Genomic DNA, 24,152 nt, shown 5'->3' with positions numbered 1-24,152 from the left:
TCTTGGTTTTCTCACATCTCCAATGGAATTTAAAAAGAGGATGTTTAGACTTTTCATCTAGAATCCTAGCAAGGACTTCCATAGCCGAAACAAAAAGGTAAGGGGACATAGGGTCACCCTACCTAAGACCTCTAGTCCCTTTGAAATAGCCATGAAGACTTCCATTGACACAAATGGAGAAAGAAGGGCTAGTCATACAGGCTTTAATCCAGGAGATCATGTTATAGGGAAAACCCATAGCAGTGAGGATATCAATAATGAATTCCCATCTAACAGTATCATGCGCTTTCATAATGTCAACTTTCATGGCACACTTTGGAACATTTGAATTTTTATGATAACCTCTCATAATCTCTTGAGACAAAAAGATGTTGTTAAAGATTCTCCTCCCATGCACAAAAGCAGATTGAACAGGGTCAACAAGATCAGGGAGGATGATTTTAATTCTGTTAGCCCTAATCTTAGCAATGCACTTATAGATAGTATTACAACAAGAAATGGGTCTATAATTCCCCACTTTAACCAGATTAGGAACCTTGGGAATAAGAGCAATGGTAGTATTCTTAACTTCAGTAAGAAGCTTCCCAGACTCAAAAAAGGATCTAATGGCCTAGGTAACTTCTTTACCAACAATACTCCAAGCACTCTTAAAGAAACTAGCTGAAAAGCCGTCAGGGCCAGGGGCCTTGTTAGCTTTTAAAGACCAAAAAACATCATTGATCTCTTGATCAGATACAGGTCTGGCAAGTTGAAAAGCTTGATCATTAGAGACTTTAGAACAAATAAGGGAATTGATTCTATCAAGCCCTCTATACTGATCCTGAGACGGAATGCCAAAAAGCTTCGAGAAATATTTGATAAAAGCATCATGTATATTTTCGAGATTAGTTGATAAACTACTATCCTCCATCTCCCCTTTAAGAATCTTACCCCTGTTAATGTTACCTTTGACAGACCTAAAGAAAAAACTGCTGTTACGGTCACCTAGACCAAGCCATTAGACCCTAGACTTTTGGTGAGCTAAACTTTCCTCAACAGCATTGAGATCCACATACTTTTTGTGAAGATTTCTTTCAAGATTTTAAAGAGATTGAATACTAGGGTCCTTATCCAATTTCCATTAGATGGTATCCAAATCAGCTTTGGTTACCAAGACTCTAGTGGAAATATCACTAAACTCCTTTGTATTCAAAGTTTTAAGAATAGGTTTCAGACTCCGAAGTTTTTGGCAAACTCTGTACATAGGAACACCATGGATGTTCTGACTCCAGTCCTGGGCAACTTTAGGAAGGAATTCCTCATGTTTAGCCCAAAAATCAAAAAAATTTAAAGGCTTTTTAAAAGAGGGGGCCTTAACAGAAACACTGACAACAACAGGAGAATGGTCAGAAATCCCAGATGGTAGAAACATAGCAGTGGAGGCAGGGAAATGGTCAAGCCAAGATTCATTGACCAAAACTCTGTCAATTTTTGTGGCTATGTAGTCACCCCTAGTTCTCTCATTAGCCCAAGTGAACTGACAACCACCATATGATAAATCAACATGTTCAGCATTAAGGATATAAGAATTGAACATCTCTTTATCATTATTCATGTTCAATGTCCCCCCAAACTTCTTAAAACTATATCTGATGGCATTGAAGTCCCCTAGAAAAATAAGGGGGGTAGCTGAGTTAAGGAGAGAAAGCCTCAGCATAAAGTCAAAAATGTCTTTTCTCAGAGCATGGCTATTCTCAGCATAGACAAAACACATATTGAAAACCTTGGCTTGAGCTCTGTCAGTAACCTCACAGAAGATAAACTGATCAGAGGAATTAACCAAATTTACAGAACAAAAATCTGGATCCCAAAAAACAAAAATCCTACCAGTTTTATTTGGTTGAGAGTTTGTTAAAAAAGACCAATTACTCATGCAAGATGAGAAAACTTAATTTTCATTAAGAGCTTTTATTTTAGTCTCCAAAATACCCATGACTTTAATGTCCTCTTTCACCAAAAATTTGCTCATTTCTTTTTGTCTAGAGGGGTCATTGAAGCGCCTAATATTCCATGCAACAATTTTAAAAGACATTGGGAAACAAAAGAAAAAAACTCTCAACCCAAAAAGAACTAGGAGTTACCTGGTTTTCTTCCTCTCGCCTTTACCCTTGCCAGAGGATTTTCTGGTGGTGGAACTTGCAGGAAGAGTGCCAGGAGTGTCTGGTGTGCTCTCCACAGAAGTAGACAAATTCTTCACTTTCTCCAAAATTTCTGAGTTCCCAGGGAGGGCTAGCATTGCAATATCTAGAAGCACATTCTGGATATTTGCTAGACCATCTGAGTTGGGGGGCATGGTTTTTCCCGAGCTAACAGCAACTACACCTGAAGCATTTTGAGTGCCCGCACTTGTTCCAGTGTTCCTGAGCTCAAATTTGTTAGACTTTGCTGAGACCTGAACATTATTCACATCCTCTAAAACTTGGACATCCCCATTCGAGGCATCTCTAGCCACTCCCCTTACCATATCTTCCTCTCTTGATTCTGGTACACCCATTTCTTCCTCTATAGGGTCTGCGTCTCCCACTTTCCTTTTTCCTTTTGCTTTTACAGTGCTCCACCCAGGGTCTGGATTGTTCTCAGTTTCTTTCTGGAGGTTGACCAACTTAGCTACTTGGGTAGTAACAGATTTAGTTGTGTCATGACCAAAAACAGAACAGCGCTCACACTTTACTGGGAGACCCTGATACTCCACTTTAATAATCACTTGTTCTTCCCCCATAGTAGATTGGAAAAGAAGGAGGTTGTTTAGCTCTAGCATCCAACTCCACACCGATTCTAGCAAATGAGACTCTAGTCACCTTATCAGTAAGATGATCCATGAATAATGGGACGCCCACTGCACTTGCAATCCTACTTAATCCATCACTATCCCAGTATTCCATCGGGACATTGAAAAATTTTACCCAAACAGGCACCTTTTGGATTTTGTCTTTGGTTAACCTCATCATCCGAGTCCATTTCTTGAGAAATAAATGGAATCCCCCAATGTACCATGGTCCCCCTTCAAGGACCTCACGACAACAGGTAGGGCTTTCGAAGATGAAGAAAATGAAACCCTCCCCATTTGCAAGAACTTCCTTAAGGCCTTTGTTCTTCCATAAGCTGAAGGCACTATTCCTCATGTAGTTGAACGGGACGCCCTTATCAATAAAGTACCCAACTAAACATGCATCCCATTTTTCCAGCGGGTTCGGCCTAGGCGGGAGGATAACACTAACAAAGTCATCATTTATTTTGGGAGGGACATACCTTAAAGGAATACATGAACGATTTGTAGTTGCAGCAACCTCAGCCCAAGTCTTCTTTGGTTCAGCAACCCTATCATGGCTTCTGCCTCCTCCTTGACCCCTACCTCCTCTACCACCTCTGGTATTGTTCCCCCCTCCTCGGTTAGGAGATACATCACAATCACCCACTCCAAAGTTTTCTGAATCACTGTCTGAGTTCTGGCCTTCAAGATTGAGAGATGGGTCCGATTGAAGGGTTTCTACATCATGCTTCTTCCCATCGGCCCTAATTTTTGAAACATCCAGGCTGTCAGGGATGTTCCTAAACAATAGCTCTTCAGTCACCACAACTACGGTCCATCTAGGGTTAGGAAGAGATATTGTAACAAGCCAGCGTGGGACCTCGCTACAGTTCGGACTCTCGATTTGTGTGTCGCGGTTCTTAATCTTGAACCAAAGAGTCCAAATCCGGCAAATCGTTTTGAGAAACAAATTGTCACGCCTCAAACCCGCCCCTAGAAGTTTGGGCATGACCACCACAGAAACGGACACTTAACCTGTTTTATATCTATATATATATGGGGCCTAAACGGAAGCACTAAATATCATTGAGCTACTACTATCATGCCAGGATCACAACTTTTAACAAACAAATAAAATCTAAAACATACACCTAAACATCAGTTATATACTTACATATATACAGACCCAGCCCTATCATTGGGCACATACAAAAGCCATTGAAGTTTTATACATTCAACCTTGGGTAGACGATCAAAAGTAAGCCAACATCTTGACAGATTTTACAAAATAAATGTTCTTATGCCGTGCCTGGACCCACGGAGGTTGACAAAAGAAAGCGGCGTCACGGCTGGGACTGACCACCTAATTGGTGACCTACAGAAACAGACATAACAGAGAGTGAGCCGGGCTCAGTGAATAGTAATATATAAATAAAGAGATGCTTAACTTGAAACATAACACATAGTAATGCATATAAGGATGTAGAATTCACATAGTTAGTCTGATTCTGTGCTAAGTACATAACGGCCTTAGGTTCAATCTTGCGGCATGAACATGGTGGCTATAAGCCCTTGAAACATGTTGGCACGAGGCCCTTGAAACATGTGGCATAAAGCCCTTATAACATATGGCACTAAGGCCCTTGAACATATTTGTATGAATTCAAGAGGTGTCTCACACGGATTCTAGAGGTGACTCACATCGTAGCACTTAGTTCCGTGTAACACTTTGTTTCATTTCATAATAACTTGTACGGAGTGGCCATAGGCCGCGTAGCTTGCACATAATGGCAATCAGCCTCATAACTTTCACGTATGTATGGACTCAAGAGGTGGCTCGTACGAATTCTAGAGGTAACTCGCATTGCAGCACTTAGCTCCGTACAGCACTTTGCTCCATACCAGAAATACAGAATGGCCTTTGCCTAATAGATCATACAGAATGGCCATAGGCCCATATTGGCTTTAAGCCTAGTTCATATATATATGGACTCAAGAGGTGTCTCACATGGATTCTAGAGGTGGCTCACAATGTAGCACTTAGTTCCAAGTAGCACTTTGTTCCATACCAATAATTAGCAGGTCTTACAGACCTAACCAGACATAAATGTCTTGCCATAAACGGAAATAAATTCATACATATGCATTATACTTGAATCATTAATAGAAATCAGAATTTATACTTACTCATACTTAGCCTTTTAATAGCGCTGGCAAATCAATAAAAAGCATTCTTGTGGGTTCCATAAAGGAATCTCTCAACATTCTGAACTTATAGTACACTTAAACTTGTACACATATAAGCTTGTAACGTAGCTTGTAGCATACTTAAGCTTGTATCGTGCTTAAACTTCTAACATACTTGAGCTTATAACATGCACATACTTGTAACATACTTGAATTTATAACATATATGAACTTGTAACATGCGTCTACTTGTAATATACTTGAACTTATAACATACATGGACTCATAACATACTTGGTCTTGTAACATACATGAGCTTATAACGTGCTTAAACTTGAAAACTTGTAACATTCTTGACTTATAACATACTTAAACTTATAACAGACTTGAACTTAGAACATACGTAAGCTGTAACTCAATTATTTAAACCACGGTATCCTTACCCCTGGGTAAGGGCCTTGTGCTAAAGATGATGTGACTACTTCTACATATCTAAATAATCATTCATTAAGTTTAATAGAAACAGAGCATTTCTTGTTATATCATGTCATTATCATGCACTTAACAAAATAGAATAATTCATATTCTTATGTGGGTTGCATACTGATAGTAAACCTTTGCATTCATATCATAGATTCTAAGCGATCTTGGGTCTCTTCATAACATAATCGTAGATTCACACAAATATCATTCTTCAAGGATGAACATAGGTTCCACTTGTTCTCTAAGAACTAACATAGTATGCTAATAAATAACAAATGGCTAATGTTTGTCATTAACAGACCATAAGGACATAAGGATTCCAAAATCCTACCGACGTACGCGAATCTTTCATCGTTCATATAAGCTCACATTGCTTTCCAATTGTCATAAATGTTCGTATAACACTTACAAGGAACAGAGCATTATTGTCAACATTAGATAAAATGTACATTTTTGTACTACTCACAGTGCTATAGCGGAGTGCTTGTCCCTCATGGACTGTACCCTGTACACATACAGAACTTAGACATTAGTTCTTTTTCTTTCTTAATTCATTTCCTGCATCATTTCACTTCGAACGAATTTATAGGCATCTTAGAAACATCAAACACGAATTTCAAAAATACCAGAGGGTTAAGCACGCAAAACAGAGCAAACGAATTTTTGCAGTTTGGGCCGCACGTGCGGCTGTGAGCCCCGCACGTGCGGCAGTGCTTCCCGCACGTGCGGCAAGAAGCCCCGCACGTGCGGCGATTCTGGCATAAAGCAGTCCGAAAATGCAGAAAACCCAAATTTTTGCTACATCTTTCAAGGCTCAAAATAGGTTCTTGTAATTGATGAAACATGGCTCAAAATCATGTACATAGAAGCTATAACATAGATCAATCTTCATACAATTGGACCTTTGATCTTAACTCACAAACACAACTTAACTTCATAACATTTCTATCTTCTCATATATAGACCTATATACACACACATGATCATTTAGCTACATAATCAAACTTAAAAACATAATTCTAATTAATCATTCACCACATATTTGTTCCACAACATATTTGTTCCCTAACTTGTATAACATAAAGAACTTTTTACTTAATTATCTAAGAGAGGAATCAAGAAGAATGAATTACACATACCTTACATTAAAATCTTTATAACCCCTCTAATTCCTCAATCTTCTTCCTTGATGAACTCCCTCACAAACCCTCCTCCTCTCTAATTCTCTCTCTCTCAGGAAATATTGATATAAGGGTCCCAAGTCAAAGAGCTAGCATATATACACATATATATTTTATAAAAGAAAAAGTTGAATAGGACGAAAATCAATCGTTTAAGCATCCCAAATTGAAATTTCACAGAAACATTTAATATTACTTAAAAAATATGCTGATCACATATATAAAATCAATTTCAGAAAATTAAGCCCCTAAGGCTTCCAATTTCTGCTTCAAGCATTCTACATGTAACAGATACTTTTCGTGTTCAACAGATAGACATCCTTAAACATGGGATTCACTTACTTAACGGTAATTCCACATGGAATTTCACAATGCGCATATAAATATACAGAATAAGGGAACTGAAAGTATATCAGAATCATAGCTGAGGCTCGGGTTATTACACAGATTTTGAAAAGTAGTGCCAAACAAGGACTGCTTTGCCAGATTACAGAGTCGCCACCTAAATATTTTTTAAAATGGGGAAATTTAGGAAACCCTGACTCGGTGCCGAAGGCCACATGTCCGTCATCACCGGAGTTGTCTCGGCTCGGGAGCTTGGGTACGATCGGGGAAGGTCAACTATGAGCACCCCCTTTCGCCCGGTCCGAAGACCGGCCTCTACTAACCATGATATCAGATTTTGAAAACGTCATGTGTTCTTATTCCATTTATTAGCCTAGAATTACTATGTTATGCGCGCAGCAAACAAGTATAGACTAGATTGCCTAATTTGGAAACAAGCATTGCACATCCGTTTGTTTTGGAAAGCACTTTGGAATTTGCTACTTGCAAGTAGACTAAAACACGAATTTCAATGAGTTTTTCCAACTCAAACAATCTAACCTTCACCCACAGGCATTCAAACAGTTTTATCATATAAGCGTTTAGCCGCATGGCAAGCATACTGTCATGGCAACACTCACACGCATGCGGGATGCTAAAACATAAATACTCACATCGTACTCCGTGCCAAAACAGTAAACTAGTTAGCAAACATGCATGCCCTAGTTCATGTTAAGAATGGCTAATGCATCTCATGCAAAAATGCAATCTAGATAGGCTCGGCTACCCTAAACATGGCATGTGAAATGCGATCAACTATCACATATTCAATTTGTGAATTGAAGTACAAATGCAGTTAGCGTGATGTACCGAGCCTAATGCATGCAGTACAAATGCATGAATGCACACATGCATAGCATAAGGTATGCTAAATTAAACGTGCCCTAATCTACCATCATAAGCGGGTAAATAAAAGGGAAGAAAGACGTGAGGTTGGAAGACATACACACACTCACGCACACTTATTACATAATTGGCCTCGCTCGGAGGAACCAAATAAATATTACAGTCCGAATAATAAGCAAATAAAATTATTACAGAATTTTTTAATTTAATTAAGAAGAGAGAATGCAAAAGAAAGAAAAAAGAGGGGGCTGCAGCCTCTGCCTTGGGATGCGCGAATGATGCGTGCTCGGACACCGGCCTGCCTGGAAAACCCGCACCGTACCTCTGCCACCTCTGTTTATACTGCCCTGTCTCTCTGAAAATTGCCAAAGCCCTAGGACAGGTTCCTTGCATGCTGCAGAGCACCACCGGCTAGACAGAATTCCCATTGGCAGTGTAGAATTTCCATCGGCAGTGTTTGGATTTACCAGCCATTCAAAGATTGCCGACCGGCACTGAATTCTGCCGGTTGGCAGAAGCTTCCTGCAGAAGACAGTTTTGACAGCAAACAAAGAACAGACAGTGCATGGCATGGGGTTTCAGGCACATGTGAGCATGGTCATGCTTCCTATCATGTTTTGAACTCGAGGAAGCGTGACACTCGATCCTCGAGCCATCAATGGTGCATGATAGCTCAAGGGATCAAGTTTGCCACTTGATATAAATATGCATGCGACACACAAATGAGAGCCAAGGCCTTATCATGTCGAAGGCAAAGGCCCCGGTGACCGAGAGTTAAGCCGTGTTTCATCACTTGTAGTATGAACACCCCTCGACACTCACACTTGGTTTGACACCCCGAACCAAGTAATGCAATGCATGTTATGCAAACATTACTCAAATGCAACATGACACCAATCATGCAAAACATACCAAGTGTCATGCAACTAATATGGCAAGCATACAATGCTAAGCATGCAAAGTGCAAATGTGATACAAATATGGACCAATTTGCCATAAAGTTAGCATAGAACAACACATTTAATGAACCAAACATGCAACAAACATGAAACAATCATGCAATGGGGCCTTAAAATGGTAAAGGGACAGTCCCTGATCCACCTTAAAACAGCACCCAAAAGTGTCCAAAAGGTGGACCCATGCTCATGCCAACAAGCAAATCAAATGTCCTAAAGTTAAGGCACAAGAGGAGGCATTTCACTCCCACCAACATGACCACTCATGACATGACTAAGACAAGTAAAGACGGAATTTTTACATGCAAAATGGGACTCCAAACCCTCCTAATATGGCAACTAAAGTGACTCCCATGAAATGCTCCCACCAAGACTCATTTCTAGGCATGAAAGGGTACACCCTAAGAGCATAGAAGAGGTCACAAATGCAGGCATACAAGCATGATTTATGGGCTGAAATAGAGTCCTAAATGATGCCAAATCATGAGAATGGTCCTAGTTATGCATGCTATAGGTCAAAATGCTCATAGCTCACAAGCCAAAACATAAAGGGATGACATAAAACGAGGCAAGTATGGCTGAAACAAATGACCAACAGACCTTAAGCACAGTAAAACAATGTCAAAATCTTCATGGAACTAAGCCAACACATGCAAGAATTAAGGCCTAAACAAAAGATACGATTCTAGGCCAAATGGGGGGAGTATGAAGCAAGTATACTAAGCATGCAAAGGGCCATTGATTCGGCCAAAAACAGAGATCCCATATGACCCAAAAACACCCAAAAAGTTCTGAAATAAGGCAAAAACCAAGCAAGCATGCATGTTACCCTTTTGGGCCAAAACTCAAGGAAACAAGACAATGAAGGGAGAGGGGTGTCCCTCCCCTATGCAAGACTTCAAACCAACCTTTTCAACACTAAAAAATACACTGATTTTCAGTGGTGAGGAGATCAAAACACAAGAGTGACCAAAGCTTAACAAAAATGGTACAAAAAGGGGCCAAACAAGGCCTAATAAGGTGAGTTTGTACTCAAACCACAAAACAACCTTAATGAAAGTTCTAAAGCATGAAAATGTAAGCCTTTTTAATGTTATGCACAAAAGCTAAATCAGCAAGCAAGATAGGTAAATAACTATTGCATGTTTGGGGAATCTAAAGTAAAATGCTCACTGTACACACCCCATTTTTGACCGTCCTCAAGACTTGGACGTCACCGTTTGAACACCCGGTGATCATCCATGTTTGTGTTCGTTTGGAGTTCCCGGAGGTCTCGGCTCGCGTGCCCTGCCTCAGAATCTCCGAACTCAACCGTTTAGTGTCTGGTTTTGCACCAAACACTTGCATCTTGCCTTTGAGAGGCAGGGAATGCCATGTAAGGCATCCCCACACACCACCGGCAGTGGCTGGAGGCCACCGGCTGGTCTTTTTCTGCCATCGGCACTTTTGTTTGCCGGTCGGCACATTTTAACGCCGGTCGGCATAGTTTGTTGCCGGTCGGCACTGTTTTTTGCCGAAATAGCATTTTTGGGCAGCCGACCACTGTTCATCCACTTTATGGAGATATTTTGTGCCAGCTATGATAGCTGGCACCAACTCTTCTCCCCTCCATACACGTGTATGGAGGGATTTCCCTCTAGCCAAGCTTGTTGTATAAGCTTTGCAAGAGGGAGTCCTATAAGAGAGGGGCTTTCCTCTTGGTTCTAGGTTAGAAAGTCAGAAGCAAAAACCAGCCCTTAGCAATATAGATACATATTATCTCTATACCTCCCCCTCTCTCCTCCTTTGTGTGTGTTTTTTAGCTCAAAAGGTGTGTTTTACCTTACTTTTGCACCATTACACACACCATTACACCTTACTCCGAGATTGAGGGACTTGGAGGAGTTGTTTCTTCAGTTTTGGACTGGTTTTGATCCAAAGAAGAAGACTAGACCATTTGTTCTTCAAGGGTTCTTCAAGGGTGAGCATCTTTCTTTTTATTCCCCAAACTTGCATTGGTTTTCTACCTATTTTGTTTACTGTTTTAGCTCTTGTGTATAACATGAAAAAGGCTTAAATTTTCCTGCTCTAGCACTTTCATTCAGGTCATTTTGTGGTTTGAGTGCAAACTCACCCTCATAGGCCTTGTTTGGTCTATTTTGGTGCCTCTTTGATAAGGTTTTGTTCACTTCAGCATTTTGATCTTTTCATCACTAAAAACCAGTTCATTTTTGGTGTTTAAAAAGTTGGTTTGAAGTCTTGCATAGGGGAGGGACACCCCTCTCCCTTTATGGTTTTGTTTCCTTGCTTTTTGGGCTCAAAAGGATAGCATGTGTGCTTGTTGTTTCTTGACCTCATTTCAGAATTTCTTTAGGCATTTTACATCATATGAAACCCCTGTTTTTGGTCAAACTTGTGTCTCCTTGTATGCTTGTAATACTTGCTTTGTATTACTCTATTTTGCTTAGAAGTCCATCTCATGATTAGGCCATGATTCTTGTGAGAGTTGGTTTAGTTCCATGAAGTTCTTAGTGATGTTTTTCCATGCTTAAGGTTTATTGGTTATCCATTTAGTCATACTTGACATGTGTGTTAAGGTTGCTTTGTATTTTGGCTTAAAAGCTTTGAGCATGTTGACCTCTAGCATGTATGTTTGCGATTACCCTCATGATTCAACATCATCTAAGGACCACATTTTAGTCCAAGAATCATGCTTGTATGTGTGCATGCATGGCCTCTTTAATGCCTTGAGGGTGTGTCCTCTTATGCCTAAGAATGAGCCTTAGTGCATATGCTTCATGGGAGATATTTTAGCTGCCATATTAGGAGTTTTTGGGGTCCTATTTTGCATGCACAAATTCTGTTTTTGCTTTGCTTTAATCATGCCATGAGTGGTCATGTTAATGAGGGTGAAATGTTTCCTTTTTGTGCCTTAACTTTGGGACCATAAGTTTGCTTGTTAACATGAGTTGATTGTCCATCATTTTGAGCACTTTTGGCCACTGTTTTGAGAAGGGTGAGGGCCTGCCCCTTTGCCATTTTAAGCCCTCTTGCATGCTTGCTCCATGTTTGTTGCATGGTTGCTCCATTAAGCCTTGTAGCACATCAATCCCATGGTCAATTTGGTCCATGTTTGCATCATGTTTGTATCTTGTATGCTTGGTATTATACATTTGTCATGTTGGTTGCATAATGCTTGTTGTGCTTTACATCTTGGTGGCATGATACATTTGGGCCTTGTTGAGCATTACATGCATTGCATTTACTTGGTTTGGGGTGTCAAACTAAGTGTGGGAATCAAGGACCATTCATACTTCAAGTGATGCAATGTGCCTCGATTCCCGGTCATCGGGACCTTTGACTCCAACTTGATAAGGCCTCGGTTTTCATGTTGTTTGTTGCATACATCCTTACATTAAGTGGCAAATTTGATCCCTCGAGTCATCATGCACCATTGATGGCTCAAAGGTCGAAGGTCATGCTTCTTTGAGTTCAACATATGATAAGAAGTAGGACCATGCTTACATGTGTCCAAGAACTCCATACCATGCACTGTCTGTTCTCTGTTTGCTGTCAAATTGTCTTCTGCAGGAAGTTTCTGCCGACCGGCAGAATTTAGTGCCGACCGGCACTATCTGGAGTGCCGATGAATCCAATAAAGTGCCGATGGGAACTGTGAAGTGCCGGTGGTAATTCTGTCCGGCCGGTTGTGCTCTGCAGGACACAAGGAACTTGATCCAGTACTTTGGCAATTTTCAGAAAGACAAGGCAGTACAAACAGAGGCGACAGGAGTACAGTACGGGTTTTCCGGACGAGGCGGATTCGAGCATGCATCACTCGCGCATCCCGAGGCAGAGGCTACGGCTACCCTTTTCCTTCCTTCGCCACCTTTCCTTTAAATTAAATTAGAATATTTTTTTTTGTAATAATTTTATTTGTTTATTATTTGGGACTGTAATATTAATTCGGACCCTCCGAGCGAGGGCAAATTTGTAATAAGTGTGCGTGCGTGTGATGTATGCCTTTCAACCCCACTTCTTTCTTCCCTTTTATTTACCTGCTTATGATGGTAGATTAGGGCACATTTATTTTAGCATACCTTATGCTATGCATGCGTGCATTCATGCATTTGTTGACATGCACCGGGCTCGGTACATCATACAAACTACATTGTACTTTTCAATTCCAAATTGAATACATGTTACTTGTAGCATTTCATATGCCATTTTAGGGTTAGCCGAGCCTGTTTAGATTGCATCTTTGCATGTGTTGCATTAGCCATTTTTAACATGAACTAGGATCATGCATATGATTACTGACTAGTTTCTGTTTTGGCTCGGAGTACTAGGTAAGCTTTTATGTTTTAGCATATCGCATGCGTGTGAGTGTTGCCATGACAGTATGATTACCATGAGGCTAGTTGCTTATGTGATATAACTGCTTGAATGCCTGTGGATGGAGGTTGAATTACCTAAATTGGAATAATGCATTAAAACTGTGTGTTTTAAGCCCACTAGATAGTGGCAAAATCATCTTTTCTAAAAGCCCACTTGAGGGTGGCAAAATCTGCATTTTAGCCTACTTGCGAGTAGCAAACCATTTTCAAAACAAACATGAAATGTTTTGTTCCAATTTGGACGATTTGGTCTATACTTGTTTGCTGCGCGCATAACATAGTAACGCTAGGCTAATAAATGGAATAAGAACACATAAAGTTTTCAAAAACGGATATCACGGTTAGTAGAGGCCGGTCTTCTGACCGGGCGAAAGGGGGTGCTCATAGCTGACCTTCCCCGATCGTACCCAAGCTCCCGAGCCGAGACAACTCCGGTGATGACGGACATGTGGCCTTCGGCACCGAGTCAGGGTTTCCTAAATTGTCCCATAAAAAATATTTAGGTGGCGACTCTGTATCTGGCAAAGCAGTCCATGTTTGGCACTACTTTTTCAAAAATCTGTTTCTCAAAACGATTTGCCAGATTTGGACTCTTTGGTTCAGATTAAGAACCATGACACAAATCGAGTCCGAACTGTAGCACGAGGCCCCTTCCGCGGGCGCGTCTACAGTTTCTGGCGACTCTGCTGGGGAATTTAGAGAGCTTGACTCGAACTCGTGATATCCTATTTTGATTTCACTTATGTGTCTCTTTGCATTGCATGTGCATTGGTGCGCCTAGGAACACAGTGTTTGCCATCTGCCATTCCTGAACGGTTTGCCGGAGGCGTGCCTTGTCAAGGCATGTCCATAAGGCTGACCGGCTATGGGCTCTGACAGCATGGGAACACAAACCCCGGTTTACCGGGGCACCCTTTTGACCATTCGACCTAGTGCATATTCGGAATCCATAGTGACCATTCCAAACTAGGACATGTTGCTTACCCGATTATAGGTTGTTTGAAACCACTGCGTGCGTAGTGAAACCCTAGCTCCTGACAAAATAGGATAGGGAAACCCTACCCCAACATAGGGGTGTTTTTGACTCTCACTTACTTGTTATCTGCTTTTGGGGTGCGTCTCCATATGAATGCATATATCAGTTTACAGGGTTTGGGCATCAGGCCTGTGGGCATCAGCATCAGTATTTGGGGAATCAGTTTTACCCGAGGGTATCAGTTTACAGGCTATTGCCGACACAGATATACCGGTTTCTCAGTTAGATTAGAACAATATGTCGAGTCTGGAAGAGATGGTGCGCCAACTCCAGGATAGTATGAAAGCCATGCACCAAGACACTGTCCGTCAAGCAGAATTCGCCAAGCAACAGGCTGTGGTCATAGCCCAACAGGCAGAGACAATTGCCAGATTGGAGCAGCAAACTGGAGTATCTACTTCGCACCAGGCTCCTCCCCCACCAAGAGTTCCCATACTCGCGGAGGCAACCCATGTCCAAGATGATACGGACATTCCAGTCGGGCCAGCTCCACCCCCGATTCTGCCTCAACTCTCCAAGGCACCCACTCCTATCAACCAATCAGATTCTCCCTTCGAGCCCGAGGTGGAGCCCGTGGCATTAAAAATGCACAAGCTTGAAAAGCTGTTCAAGAAATCTCAAGGTGTGAAGTCCATTCCGGACATTGGGGACGGATACACTGACGCAGCCGTGACGCTGCCAGATCGGTTTAAGATGGCACAAATTGATCGTTTTAATGGATCTGGGGATCCTATGGTGCACCTACGACTGTTTTCAGACATCCTAAGGCCAATGGGCCTCACTAGACTACAGAAGCTGTCTTTATTTGGCCGGACCATGTCGGGTGTAGCGGCCGCATGGTATGCAAAATTGGAGGATGACGTCAAGAGAAGTTGGGATGAGATGGCTGAGGCCTTTGTCGCACAATATTCATACAATACACAAATCGAGATTACGACCCGTGATCTTGAGACGACGAGGCAGGAGCCTAAGGAGAGCTTCTCAGAATTCGTGGCCCGCTGGAGAGCCAAGGCCTCAATGATGACCATTAGGCCAACAGATAAGGATCAAATACGGATGATTGTGCGCAATCTCCAGCCTAAGCTAATGCAGAGAATGATTGTAATCCCCTTTCCCACTTTCTCAGATTGACACGATATGGGGGTACAAATCGAAGATGCAATGAGGCAAGGTCTGTTTGACCAGGATAAGGAGCAGCCCGGGAGGGCATTTTCCCGCAATTCGAATGCGACCACCAGCGGTGACGCAGCTGCAAGGTCTTCTGAAGTGGGCATGGTCACCACCACTGCATCAAAAACAGCCACCCCATTCACCGGTGCGTCCGGAAGTAGCTCACAAAAAACCAAATATCCACCTCGAGTCAAGAGGGTTTTCACCCCACTCCATATGCCTTTGTCAAAGGCTCTGGAGGTCTTACTTCGGAAAGGACATCTGAAACCGTTGGAACAACGGCCCCTACCCGATCCTATCCCCGCAAAGCATGACCAGACTAAGTACTGTGCGTACCACCAACAAACCGGTCATGAGACCGATAGCTGCTTTCGTCTGCGCCATGATGTATAGGATTTGTTTGACAACAAGGTCATTGCCGCACCAGCTCAGTAAAGTCTATCACCACTGGATCAGTGAACTCGGGGGATAGTACGAATATGTGATCAGGGGATGAACCACCTGTGGGCGGCACTCAGTTTACTCCAGATGTGGCGTTTGGCACGCACTATTTCGAGCATTTTACGAATGCTAGTTTTTGTGTTTTCTGACTTGGGTATTGGGTCAGTCTTCTCAATTTGTATTGAGTCAGTCTTTTCATACTGAGTCAGTCGGGTCTGTCTTGTTGTATCGAGTCAGTCCTGTTTTGTTAAAGTCAGGTGATTCCGGGGGTGTTACTTCGGATATCACTATTTTGCTTTGTGTTTGTCCTTTTGAGTCTGTTTCTGCCTTGTAGCCAGTTATGCCAACAGATTTGAATGGAACAGCAGTGATTTTCACACTCTTGTGTTTGCTTCTGCCGTGTGCTAGTTGTGCCAGAAGTATTGAATGGAATGACAGTGCTCTTCGCTTGCCTTTTCTATGCCTTGAAATCATTGTATCGACCTAAGTTTTTTTCAAAACTTTTTTTGAAAACTGCGGTGAAAACGAAGAGGAAGGAATTCATCGGGATTTGCAAAATTTTGATCATTTGAGAGAAAGAGAGGCGTGCTAAGCCGTTAATGAATGAGATCATGTTTGTTAATGTGAGTACTGAGAAGGATCCTGGCTTGATCCAGATTGGTCCCACACTGTCTTCAGCGCGAGCGATTTGTCGCTTTCTTAAAAACTTTCGAAAAATGTTTTGCGCAGTCCTGTGAAGACTTGTGTGGAATCGCTCTTGAGATTGTGCAGCCTAGGATCGCTCTCAGCCTCAAGATTCTGTCCATTTGTTTTCAAACCTCGGACTTAAATTCAGAATGTTCAATGGTCAACCGCCATATGAGGCCTGTGTGGCCAGATTCGAAGCAGCCCTCAAACAAGAGGCAAGAAAGTCAGATCAAGAAGATCAGATCAAAGGAAGCTTGTAAAGCTAGATCAGAAGTACCCTTCAAACTAGGGGCAAAGAGGTCAGACGTGCTCGAAGAGCCGAAGATGAGTCCTCTTGCAAATCAATAGCCACTCTCCTGGATACAGATGGCTTCAAAACCCTAAAACCATTTGGCATGGACTTGTTACGCTTTTACCCTTTGAGAGGCTCGCTGGGCCGAAAACCCGGAAGGGCGACCCAGGCAAAAGTTAGAGCAAGAGAAAAATACAAAAAAGAAAAAAAAATGCATAGAAAAGAACAAAAAAGAAAATCAAAAAAAAAAGAAATTAAATGAAAAGAAATGAAAAGAATTGAAAAGAAAAGAAAAACAAAGCTCGCAAGGTCGAAAACCCGCATCGGGCGCCCTGGCAAAAGTTAGAGACTAAAAAGGAGAGGTTAAATACCCGAGTGTACCTTAACCCCGAACTACGTAAGGCTTGATTCCCATGTTTGGGATACGTAGGCAACTTCATCTTGAAGTCCAGCCACAAACACTTTGAATTCGATCATGTCCATGTAATAGTTCTGATAATCTTTGCCTTCTCTGTATCCGAGAGTTCGGTTGCAATCATCGCTTCGAGGACTGATTATAATGCGCCGCGGAGCCATTCACACAAGGGGCAACTTTCCGTTGCCATTCAATGCACTGCGGTGCCGTTCAAACAAGGGGCGACTTTCCGTTGCCATGCAGCTCTCTTCGAGCAAGAGGGCAATTTTGTCCAGATCCGAGGTTGTATGTCTCAAGAGTAAGTTCCGCGCTTGTTAAGCATCGGCCGTTTGCAAAAATAGTTTTTGAGAATTTTTACTGAGGTTGGCTAATTTTCTCGAAAATTGTTCCATCTTTTCCAAAAACTGGACCATTTCTTGGACCCAAAAAAGGAAAATTTTCAGTGCTCATAGCCTGACTTGCATGATTTTCAAATCAAAAATCGAACAAGTATGTTAATCTAACTCTCATATTGGTCAAAATTGTTTTAGTAGAAAACCAAAACAAAAAATGGTCAAAATGATGAACTAGGGGCACAGTTGAGTCAGGCTTCCTGTCTTTTCCCCATTTTCAACATACTTGCCAAGAAGGGCACTCTACCTGCCAGAAAAGGGCACCTCTGAAGCTGACCGCAAAAGGGCAGAAGGCTCTCACATCCTCCACGCAACGAGGTATCAAGCCAAGTGCGAAGCACGGACGGGAACGGATCGAGATGTTCCACTCCCTCATCTGGACAGATCTAACCACGTCCAAACTCCCCAGCAGGGCATCATCAACCGATGTTAGCTACATATTTGCTACACACCCAGTTGTAGCACAACCCCTCTATGGGAGAAACTTACTGTTGTGAACAAGAGTCTGGTAAAATACCAGGGGCAAGAGCCCACAATTTTCAGCTTATCCATCAACCACCCAGGGGAGGGATGAAAAACGAGAGATTAAAGAATAGAGAGATGTGCGCTGAGAGAAAAAGCGAGAAAAGGGTTTTGAGAGAAAAACCGAGCTTGAGAGCCGAGTGATGTTAGAATCACAAATAAGAAAGGGTGGGAATAATACCCGGTGAAACAGGCTCCCTGTGCACGTCTGTGTGTCGTGTCTTTTGTTTTGTTTGTCTCGATTCTTGCTTTGAGTCGTCCCGAGCATGTCTCGACGTGTTTAGGTTGTTTACCTTTTGTTTTCCGTTGTTGAGTCTTTCTCGCTGTGTTCAGTCGTAGGCTCAATACCTGTTCGAAAACTCATCTCTCGATTTCAAAAATAAATCGTTTTGTGCTCAGAGTGCTGTGCCATCCTTCACGTTTGTGCAAAACAAGATTCTTTTTTTTTTCATAAAACTGTAGGGTCCACCCCCGATAAGTGTGAACGGTGAAACCAGGACCTATCTGAAGCTATGATGGTTCCAGACTGCAAAAAAGCAAAAGAGCGAAAATCGAAGTATCTGAGTTTGTGTCAACTTCAGAAAATTCCGTGATTGTACTCCGGACGTACCTCTTCAGGGCCTTGTCAATGCTCCGAAATATGAGTGTACCTCTACCTCAGGCGCAAGATCAATCCTGCTTCAAGGTTATGCACTCTTCTACTTGCATTGTTATGCACCCACTTCACTTGCATTGTAATGCATTATACCTATCAAGTTTCCTCCTCAGTCATGCACGATATTGTATGCACGGTTCATTCGAAGAAGTTCCGTTTTATGGTCATTCACTTTTGTGTATCAATCACACACACTCACTTTAATGTATCAATCACACTTCATTCGCTTAGTGTATCAATCACGCTTCGGTTATGCTCTCATTCATATAGTGTATCAATCACACTTCATTTGCCTTAGTGTATCAATCACACTTCACTCGCTTTGAGTATCTATCACCCACATTCTCATTTAGTGTATCAATCACACTCTCTTCACTTTTGTGTATCAATCACACACACTCACTTTAGTGTATCAATCACACTTCATTCGCTTAGTGTATCAATCACACTCTGTTCACATAGTGCATCTATCACACTTTGTGTTCATTATCAGTATATCAATCATACTTTGTTCACACTGTGCATCTATCACACTTTGTGTTCGCTTTTAGTGTATCAATCACACTCTGTTCACATAGTGCATCTATCACACTTTGTGTTCATTTTCAGTATATCTATCATACTTGCTCACTAAGTGCATCTATCACACTTCGTGTTTGCTTTCAGTATATCTATCATACTTTGTTCACTTAGTGCATCTATCACACTTTGTGTTCACCTTTAGCATATCCATCACACTTGTTCACTTAGTGCATCTATCACGCTTTGTGTTCACCCTTTGTGTATCTATCACACTATGCTCACCACACTCGCTTAGTGTATCTATCACACGCTCACACTTTGCTTCATATAGTGTATCCATCACACTCGCTTCACCTTTTATGTATCTATCACACTATGCTCACTTTGTGTATCTATCACACGTTCACTTTGTGTATCCATCACACGCTCCCTTTGTGCATCCACCACACACGGTTGCTTAGTGTATCTATCACATATTTGCTCAGTGTATCCATCACACTTGTTTCGCTTTGTGTATCTATCACACTTTGCTTTGCTTAGTGTATCAATCACACTTTATTCATGTAAGCATGTCCATCACACTCTCTTCACTTTTGTGTATCTATCACGCATGTTTGTCCACTTAGTGTATCTATCACACTTCGTTCACTTTTGTGTATCTAACGCACATGTTCGTGAGAATTGCATAATTCTCTTACATCCTTTCTGCACGAGGTGTAGTTTGGCTCGAGCTTACTTGCTTGCCTAGCATTCGCTTAAAATGTTGCATTTAGTTCACATAATTGCTTCATTACAGCTTTCTTTGCATGATCATAAGTTATGCTCGGCTTCGTGCATTGTCTTGCATCTTGCCCCTGCCTCCGGGCGCGTATCTTATTTGTCTTGTATGTTTGTCTAAGTCTTCGGCCTTGTCAAAAATGGGTCGTCTCTGGGCTTTGACATTCACTCCCGTCATTGTTATGACTTTCGAGTTCTGTCAAAGAGGGGCAACTGTAGACACCCCATTTTTGACCGTCCTCAAGACTTGGACGTCACCGTTTGAACACCCGGTGATCATCCATGTTTGTGTTCGTTTGGAGTTCCCGGAGGTCTCGGCTCGCGTGCCCTGCCTCAGAATCTCTGAACTCAACCGTTTAGTGTCTGGTTTTGCACCAAACACTTGCATCTTGCCTTTGAGAGGCAGGGAATGCCATGTAAGGCATCCCCACACACCACCGACAGTGGCTGGAGGCCACCGGCTGGTCTTTTTCTGCCATCGGCACTTTTGTTTGCCGGTCGGCACATTTTAATGCCGGTCGGCATAGTTTGTTGCCGGTCGGCACTGTTTTTTGCCGAAATAGCATTTTTGGGCAGCCGACCACTGTTCATCCACTTTATGGAGATATTTTGTGCCAGCTATGATAGCTGGCACCAACTCTTCTCCCCTCCATACACGTGTATGGAGGGATTTCCCTCTAGCCAAGCTTGTTGTATAAGCTTTGCAAGAGGGAGTCCTATAAGAGAGGGGCTTTCCTCTTGGTTCTAGGTTAGAAAGTCAGAAGCAAAAACCAGCCCTTAGCAATATAGATACATATTATCTCTATACCTCCCCCTCTCTCCTCCTTTGTGTGTGTTTTTTAGCTCAAAAGGTGTGTTTTACCTTACTTTTGCACCATTACACACACCATTACACCTTACTCCGAGATTGAGGGACTTGGAGGAGTTGTTTCTTGAGTTTTGGACTGGTTTTGATCCAAAGAAGGAGGCTAGACCATTTGTTCTTCAAGGGTTCTTCAAGGGTGAGCATCTTCCTTTTTATTCCCCAAACTTGCATTGGTTTTCTACCTATTTTGTTTACTGTTTTAGCTCTTGTGTATAACATTAAAAAGGCTTAAATTTTCCTGCTCTAGCACTTTCATTAAGGTCATTTTCTGGTTTGAGTGCAAACTCACCCTCATAGGCCTTGTTTGGTCTATTTTGGTGCCTCTTTGATAAGGTTTTGTTCACTTCAGCATTTTGATCTTTTCATCACTAAAAACCAGTTCATTTTTGGTGTTTAAAAAGTTGGTTTGAAGTCTTGCATAGGGGAGGGACACCCCTCTCCCTTTATGGTTTTGTTTCCTTGCTTTTTGGGCTCAAAAGGATAGCATGTGTGCTTGTTGTTTCTTGACCTCATTTCAGAATTTCTTTGGGCATTTTACATCATATGTAACCCCTGTTTTTGGTCAAACTTGTGTCTCCTTGTATGCTTGTAATACTTGCTTTGTATTACTCTATTTTGCTTAGAAGTCCATCTCATGATTAGGCCATGATTCTTGTGAGAGTTGGTTTAGTTCCATGAAGTTCTTAGTGATGTTTTTCCATGCTTAAGGTTTATTGGTTATCCATTTAGTCATACTTGACATGTGTGTTAAGGTTGCTTTGTATTTTGGCTTAAAAGCTTTGAGCATGTTGACCTCTAGCATGTATGTTTGCGATTACCCTCACGATTCAACATCATCTAAGGACCACATTTTAGTCCAAGAATCATGCTTGTATGTGTGCATGCATGGCCTCTTTAATGCCTTGAGGGTGTGTCCTCTTATGCGTAAGAATGAGCCTTAGTGCATATGCTTCATGGGAGATATTTTAGCTGCGTTTTTGGGGTCCTATTTTGCATGCACAAATTCTGTTTTTGCTTTGCTTTAATCATGCCATGAGTGGTCATGTTAATGAGGGTGAAATGTTTCCTTTTTGTGCCTTAACTTTGGGACCATAAGTTTGCTTGTTAACATGAGTTGATTGTCCATCATTTTGAGCACTTTTGGCCACTGTTTTGAGAAGGGTGAGGGCCTGCCCCTTTGCCATTTTAAGCCCTCTTGCGTGCATGCTCCATGTTTGTTGCATGGTTTCTCCATTAAGCCTTGTAGCACATCAATCCCATGGTCAATTTGGTCCATGTTTGCATCACGTTTGTATCTTGTATGCTTGGTATTATACATTTGTCATGTTGGTTGCATAATGCTTGTTGTGCTTTACATCTTGGTGGCATGATACATTTGGGCCTTGTTGAGCATTACATGCATTGCATTTACTTGGTTTGGGGTGTCAAACTAAGTGTGGGAATCAAGGACCATTCATACTTCAAGTGATGCAATGTGCCTCGATTCCCGGTCATCGGGACCTTTGACTCCAACTTGATAAGGCCTCGGTTTTCATGTTGTTTGTTGCATACATCCTTACATTAAGTGGCAAATTTGATCCCTCGAGTCATCATGCACCATTGATGGCTCAAAGGTCGAAGGTCATGCTTCTTTGAGTTCAACATATGATAAGAAGTAGGACCATGCTTACATGTGTACAAGAGCTCCATACCATGCACTGTCTGTTCTCTGTTTGCTGTCAAATTGTCTTCTGCAGGAAGTTTCTGCCGACCGGCAGAATTTAGTGCCGACCGGCACTATCTGGAGTGCCGATGAATCCAATAAAGTGCCGATGGGAACTGTGAAGTGCCGGTGGTAATTCTGTCCGGCCGGTGGTGTTCTGCAGGACGCAAGGAACTTGCTCCAGTACTTTGGCAATTTTCAGAAAGACAAGGCAGTACAAACAGAGGCGACAGGAGTACAGTACGGGTTTTCCGGACGAGGCGGATTCGAGCATGCATCACTCGCGCATCCCGAGGCAGTGGCTGCGGCTACCCTTTTCCTTCCTTCGCCACCTTTCCTTTAAATTAAATTAGAATATTTTTTTTTTTGTAATAATTTTATTTGTTTATTATTTGGGACTGTAATATTAATTCAGACCCTCCGAGCGAGGGCATATTTGTAATAAGTGTGCGTGCGTGTGATGTATGCCTTCCAACCCCACTTCTTTCTTCCCTTTTATTTACCTACTTATGATGGTAGATTAGGGCACATTTATTTTAGCATACCTTATGCTATGCATGCGTGCATTCATGCATTTGTTGACATGCACCGGGCTCGGTACATCATACAAACTACATTGTACTTTTCAATTCCAAATTGAATACATGTTACTTGTAGCATTTCATATGCCATTTTAGGGTTAGCCGAGCCTATTTAGATTGCATCTTTGCATGTGTTGCATTAGCGATTTTTAACATGAACTAGGATTATGCATATGATTACTGACTAGTTTCTGTTTTGGCTCGGAGTACTAGGTAAGCTTTTATGCTTTAGCATATCGCATGCATGTGAGTGTTGCCATGACAGTATGATTACCATGAGGCTAGCTGCTTATGTGATATAACTGCTTGAATGCCTGTGGATGGAGGTTGAATTACCTAAATTGGAATAATGCATTAAAACTGTGTGTTTTAAGCCCACTAGATAGTGGCAAAATCATCTTTTCTAAAAGCCCACTTGAGGGTGGCAAAATCTGCATTTTAGCTTACTTGCGAGTAGCAAACCATTTTCAAAACAAACATGAAATGTTTTGTTCCAATTTGGGCGATTTGGTCTATAATTGTTTACTGCGCGCATAACATAGTAACGCTAGGCTAATAAATGGAATAAGAACACATAAAGTTTTCAAAAACGGATATCACGGTTAGTAGAGGCCAGTCTTCGGACCGGGCGAAAGGGGGTGCTCATAGCTGACCTTCCCCGATCGTACCCAAGCTCCCGAGCCGAGACAACTCCGGTGATGACGGACATGTGGCCTTCGGCACCGAGTCAGGGTTTCCTAAATTCTCCCATAAAAAATATTTAGGTGGCGACTCTGTATCTGGCAAAGCAGTCCATGTTTGGCACTACTTTTTCAAAAATCTGTTTCTCAGAACGATTTGCCAGATTTGGACTCTTTGGTTCAGATTAAGAACCGTGACACAAATCGAGTCCGA

At 42.0% G+C, this 24,152-nt stretch overlaps 1 protein-coding gene across 1 annotated transcript in view; it reads right to left on the bottom strand.

Annotated features, from left to right (window-relative positions):
- Positions 1–1,120: 1,120 nt before the first annotated feature.
- Positions 1,121–24,152, bottom strand: part of LOC145802438 (uncharacterized) — a 137,291-nt gene continuing 114,259 nt past the window's right edge. The window contains exons 2-5 of the mRNA XM_082895153.1: positions 2,744–3,627; positions 2,121–2,646; positions 1,969–2,039; positions 1,121–1,839 (exon numbers count right to left, since the gene is read on the bottom strand). Of these exons, the coding sequence (XP_082751279.1) occupies positions 1,121–1,839; positions 1,969–2,039; positions 2,121–2,646; positions 2,744–3,627 (2,200 nt within the window). The remainder of the gene's footprint in view (positions 1,840–1,968; positions 2,040–2,120; positions 2,647–2,743; positions 3,628–24,152) is intronic.

Source organism: Camellia sinensis, chromosome 11 (assembly GCF_055761805.1).
Source record: "Camellia sinensis isolate YWXY chromosome 11, ASM5576180v1, whole genome shotgun sequence".
Lineage (NCBI taxonomy): Eukaryota > Viridiplantae > Streptophyta > Magnoliopsida > Ericales > Theaceae > Camellia > Camellia sinensis.
This window is presented reverse-complemented; position numbering and strand designations above follow the sequence as displayed.